Source organism: Tyto alba, unplaced genomic scaffold (assembly GCF_018691265.1).
Source record: "Tyto alba isolate M040663 unplaced genomic scaffold, T.alba_DEE_v4.0 Super-Scaffold_6, whole genome shotgun sequence".
Classification (NCBI taxonomy): Eukaryota; Metazoa; Chordata; class Aves; order Strigiformes; family Tytonidae; genus Tyto; species Tyto alba.
This window is the reverse complement of record NW_024881327.1, coordinates 43,976,250-43,982,249: the sequence shown is the minus strand read 5'-3', so window position 1 is coordinate 43,982,249 and position 6,000 is coordinate 43,976,250. Positions and strand designations below refer to the sequence as shown.

Genomic DNA, 6,000 nt, shown 5'->3' with positions numbered 1-6,000 from the left:
TTCCTGTCATATGCAGCAATCTGTGATATTAAAATTTATTTGTTCTGACCAACTTTCCAAAAGCTGACTGCTGACATAAAAGAACAGTCCTTGATTGTCTCACTGTAACAAAGATTTCTTTCATCCTCAGCCATTGTTCCCTTTGATGTTATTTCATTCTTTTTGTTTTCAAAGTTTGCCTGGGAGTTTTATTTGACCTACTGATCATAAAGCATTTAGGTTTGTAATGGGTAATTGATGTCTAAGTTATAACTGCTGATGCAGTATTTATATTCTGCCCACGGTGTGAGAGGAGTTTTGCATAAAAGTTGTTACAGACAGCTTGACAGTGCGATGAAGACATCTCAATATAGAGCTATGTTATTATTTCATTACAGCTGCTTCACGCTAATTCATTATTTATAAACACGTGTACTTCTAGCTCCGTGAATAGTTGGCAATTTATTTCCATAGCCAGAATCTCATTTTAAGATCCCAGCCTGTTACTCTTCTGAAACTTCAGGCTTCACTTAGATTTTATTTACTATCAATCTCATATCAATACAAAAAACACAGTAGAGAGGTAGAGAGGTAACTACTGTCACAGGCACAAACAGGTTACAAACATAAGCATGGCCTATTTTGGCAGCTGCCCCAGAACCAGTAGTTCCCTGATATAGTAGATTTAATGTCAGAAAAGTAATAATTTGGATTTGGGATTAGACATAAAATTAGACTAGTTCAGGTCTAGTTACAGGACTGTAACCCAGGTGAAATAGTCCAGCCCTGAGTTCCTGAGAGACATTAAAAAAAAAAAAATGGAAATGTTTTTAACACACAGCTGTTTAGGGAGGTTCCTTTACACAAAAGAGAATCAGTAAAAAGCAAAAAAAAAAAAAAAAAAAAAAAAAAAAAAAAGGGTTCTTAGTCTTCTGTGATACAAAAGAATTGCTATTTGTGAAGTAATAGGAAAATGACACATTTCTGGAAACTTATAGAATATATTTGAGGGATAATTTGTCATTTAAAACATAAGCACTTCAAAATAAATTACAATAAATTATAAGATCATTTTTTTGTTACAGAAGATATAACAGCTGTCAAAAGATGGCAGCTTGGAGTGAGCATGAGACTAATAATTAGATTTCTGGTTAAAAAGTAAAGAAATACCAAAGTTTCTCAGGAGCTTAATCTCAGTTTTCAGGACTACCTAATAGAATTTAAAGGCATGAAATACAGAAATGTAGTGTAGGATTTACAAAAGTATATCTAATTTATGTGGGGGTTTTCTGATTTTTTTTTTTCATGAGATACCCATTTATGACATTTTTAGAAGGATTTGAACAGCTAATAGTATAGCTGGCACAAACTGACTAATTGTTCCTTTAAGTTTCACTCCAAGTTGCTATTTGACCTGAATATCTCGTGATGCTATGTCTGCTTTGAACATGAAGCCAAGGGCCAACTTTATCAGGTTAAACACCTACTTGACTTTGTGGTCTTCTGGATTAGCATGTAAATCACTTCTGACAACTGTCTGGATGATGTTTTTTTCACAAGTATTTTTTCTGATGAAGAGACAAAGGTTTTGCTTCATTCCCAGTGCAGAAGTTCTAGTTCCTCTCCCTCTTGCTGGACCCTCCACCGTGGAGATACTTTTAAGATATGACCCATTTCATACTCACCTAATAAGCTTTGCAGACTATCCCATAAAAGTAGTAATTGTATTCTGCTGGAAGCCCATGGCCTCCCCGTTATTGGAAACTTCAGAAATACTAGAAACAATCCTTTTTGCTTGCTTCAGCTGTACTTTTTCAAGAGAAGCACTAAACACAAATATTGTATTAAAACTTTACTGTGAACCTGATTTTTAAAATACCAGTATTATTAACTGAATATTATCCCAATTGGATTCCCTGAACTTTGAAGGTAATAAAAGGAAAAAAATGAAGAAAGGGAAATACTTTTTGATGTGGTTAACTTTACTTAAATACACAGGGAAAATACCAAACAACTTTCTAGCTGCTTGAGCTACACCAGCTTTTGCGAGAATATGTATTTTGTCAGTCTATAATAATCTGCAGTATACTTAACATATAGAAGCATATAGTCAAGTGTAATGCTAATATCTATTAATGAATATACACTATATTGATTGCTCTGTTTTTGTTTACATTTAAAGTGTTCACTCTTTTTTCCTTTATGTGAAGCCATATTCCCTTCCTTGTTGACAGAAGATAGGTGAAGATATATTCCCTTACTTGATGAGGATGCATTTCTGATAACTGGGATGATTAGAAATTTAATAGATAGTGATGATTTTTTTTTTTCTAATACAGCTAATGTAATACAGCAAGATGTGTGAATGTACTCAAGAAACACATAAAGTCTAAATACACAGGGATAGTAAAATGCAGTATAAATCCTTCCATAACACCGTCCAAATAACATTAGTGGAGAAATATTGGAAAAAAATTGTATACTAAAAAATAAACTTTTTTGCATTGCACAGTTTTCTAAGCTCTTCCAAAAAATAATGATGCTCTTAAAAGAATTTAGGATGACATTGAAGGGTGTGGAGGAAGAAGCAGGATCATCAGGATTGCCAAGTGCCAATTCAGTTTCCAGTAATGACAGAAGTGGTGCAAGGTGCTGACAGTTTAGAGGCTGAATTTTGAGCCTTCTGTGCAGTGGTTGGACAACTCATTGCTTTTATAAATGAAAGAGGTGGATGCCTACCAGCCTGATATTTGGATTGGTAGCATGAGACTGACTCTTACAGTGCCCTGATGAGTGTATCTGCCCATTCTCAGGATGGATCATGGTCCTGTTTCATCTGTGAGCCTGGATTCTTGGTTTAAATTGTTTAGTGTAAATCTTCTTGCCAACATTTTCTGGTTGGTTTCACTTTGACTGTGAAGCCAACAATTCCACCACAGTTTTGCTATCAATCCTTTCAAAGCCAACTTCTTTAGCAAAAGAGGCAATGTCTTTCTGGAGAATAAGGGTAACATCAAATCTCACAGAACACAGAATAAACTCTGGCAACTATTTTTGCTGTAGGCCACTCATACACTGAATTGTGACCTCTTCCCAGGTAATGCTAGTGTCATCTGTGCCATCCATGATATTAAACTATCTGCAAAAGTCATTCAGGCAGGGCTTTTCCTTACCTGTTGTCTGCTGGATAAGTTTGGAGAAGAAATGTTTCAGACAGTAGGCCTTGAATGTGGTGATTACTCCCTGGTTCATTAGTCGGAGTAATGGGATCTTACTGGTGGCAGAACATGACTTTTTCATCAGGTCATGGGGTCTCCTAATTAAGCTTGTGGTAGGTGGCATTGTCCCAAACATGGAGAATTTTGAAGTCTATGACCAGTTTCTCACAGTGTTCCCTGAAGTCTGGCACCATGTAGGCACTTTGAGCATTTGTGCAGTAACCTGGTCCTTTCAGTTGTTTCTATGACTGGTAGAGACAACTTCCAAAACCCTCTTGTGCGCCTGGGATTCTCACTGCAGTGAACAAGCAAAGACTTCAGCATGTAGTCTCCTTCTGCACTGCTGCCCAGCAGAAGGGCCAAACTGTCTTTTAGCGGCCTTAAAGCCCAAGGCAGTTTCCTCTTCATTAAATCCAATATGGATTGCATGCCTACCACCTTCAGTACAAGTTATGTCTAATTTGTCTTTTAAAGTAACACTTCTGCATAGCCACACACTTACTAGAATCACTCAAAGACTGCCTTGAACTCACGATGGTTATTATATTCAAAGATAGTTCATGATTAAAAGCATAAATTGCAGTGATGCTGGAAGCCAGATGTCATTGGCATGAACGGAGAACTGGCAAGATGGGTGCTGCTTCATAGCCACAACTGAGATGCTCAACACATTTCTACTGGTGCGATATGTTACATACATACACACATGGATATTCATGCATTATAGGCATCTTAATGAAGTTCTACAAGGCCAACTGCAACTCAGCTGGCATGCTTCAGCACAGCTGGGCAGCTCAGGAGAGCTTCCAATGGAAAACAGGTGGTAGAAGATTGCAGGATGGGAAACAGGTAATAAAAGTGCTGAGCAAAACATGATGTTAAGCAATCAATGGTGCAACTCCAAAACAAATGACAGAAACTGACAGATAGCAGTGTGGTACTGAAGTTACAAGTTGCCAGATTTAAGGAATGACTAAGTAGAGTAGGAGGGAAGGGTGGAGTCTGATAGAGCAGTATAAATTCATGAGTGACACAAAGTGAATAGGGAGTGATATGTTTGCTATCTCTTTTACTACAAGAAGGAGCGGGCATCAAATAAAGAAAGCAAATAGCAGGACTGAAACAAAAGCAGGTAGCTGTTTGCATTACACATAGTGCAGCTGTGAAATCCCTTGCACAGGATGCTGTAGTTGTTTGAGGCATGCATGGGTTCAAACAACAACTGGACAAAATAATGCAAGAAAATCCATGGAAGGTGCTTCAATAGAAAGAGCACAGATCTGGCTCTGGAAGTTCCCTCAGCTATCCACTGCTGGTGACTGTCAGAAATGGAAAATGGGTTGGATTGTCTGATCCTGTGTGGCTGCTCTCCACATTCTTCCCAAAGGCAGGGATTATCTCCAGGTGTTCTCAGTGCACATCGGTTGAACGACACAGGAGCCATCCTGTACTGCTGTACTGACACAGAGCTGAGGATCGCGATTCAGATCACGACACGTAAGCGCTGCTGCAGAGCTCATCCCGCCTCAGTTACTGGTGTAGGATGGGAGAGTTGTGTAGGTTTTTATGGTTACAACTATTAGTTAAGTTTTAACTTTTAGAGAACTGCCGGCGGGAAAGAGTACGATCAGCACGCTGTTATAAATGCAAAGCAAGTCTTCACAGCCCTGTTTCCTCATGCTGTTACTGTAACTCCCAGCTGCCCTGAACCCAGCCAGGACTCAGCATCAGAGGAGCTGTGCAATACAACATGCTTATGTAAGCATGGCTGGCTCCTTCTGGGTTTGTTGAAACAGACGTTTTCTTTAACAAACAAATTCTTCCAGAACTATAGTAGATTTTCAGATTGATGAAATACGGAAAAAGCTGGCTCCAATAAAACATTGTGTGTCTTTGTACTTTCAAATAGGAAGGATCAGTGAGGGTTCACCTGCTCCAGAAAGCACTGCCTTCACCTCCTGAACAACCAGACTCGCTGCCAAATAGCTGTGCGGTGCAGCGCTGCGCGGAGCCGAGGAGCAAGGCAAGCATCCTCATCGTCATTCCCTAGGCGCTTTGGGGACGTGCTAAAGCACCTGTGCACCAACACGCTTTGCTCGGGCATCAGACAAACCGAGCACGAGTAGGGCTGGGAAACGCAGGGGAAGCCCTCGCCCACGGAGCACAGAGGGGCTGGAGGGGGAGCTGGCGGGCGGGCAGGTGAGGGGCTGCGGCTCCCCGGAGCCGGCGGGGAAGCCGCGGCCGCTCCGCCCGCAGAACCGGCGGGGCCGGAGCTCCCCCCGCCGCAGCCGCAGCAAGGCACGGAGGGGGATGTAGTCCGCGGGCGGCTGCGCGGGGCGGTGCGGAGCTGCCTACACTTCCCAAGGTGCCCGCCGCGCCGGCGGGGCCGGGGGTGCGCGGTACCTGCGGGCGGGGGCGGAGCGCGGAGACGGTGCCGCCCGCGGGGCGCGGAGACGGACGCGGAGACGGGAGCGGCGGCGGGCGCGGCCCCTCCTGCGCGCCATGAGCACCGGCACAGGTAGGCGGGGGGGGGAATGCGGGGGTAGCAGAGCCCCCTTTGGTATTTTGGAAGGGGAGGTCGGCGCTGTCACGTCGCGGTGCGGCTGCTCAGCGGGGTGCGGGCTGAACATTGCTAACCTAAAAAAAAAAAAAAAAAAAAAAAAAAAGCAACAAAAAAAAAAACCCCAAACCCAACCAGAAAATACGTGCCTATGTATGTGTGCGTATCTCGGGGGGAGCTGCCGCAGCCGCGGGCGCTGCCGAGCGGGAGATGCTGCGGCTGCCGCCGCCGTGCCGGGGCGCC

The 6,000-nt window shown here is 42.8% G+C and overlaps 1 protein-coding gene across 16 annotated transcripts in view; it reads left to right on the top strand.

The window, feature by feature from the left end:
* The first annotated feature begins 5,358 nt into the window (after positions 1–5,358).
* Positions 5,359–6,000, top strand: part of ABLIM2 (actin binding LIM protein family member 2) — a 145,317-nt gene continuing 144,675 nt past the window's right edge. For 6 of the 16 annotated variants that reach the window (XM_042808164.1, XM_042808153.1, XM_042808162.1 and 3 more), the window contains exon 1: positions 5,361–5,715. In XM_042808164.1, the coding sequence (XP_042664098.1) occupies positions 5,700–5,715 (16 nt within the window). In that variant the 5' untranslated portion in view covers positions 5,361–5,699. Of the gene's footprint in view, positions 5,716–6,000 lie in introns of all 16 variants that reach the window. The other 10 variants (XM_042808158.1, XM_042808154.1, XM_042808151.1 and 7 more) reach the window with 4 other exon arrangements.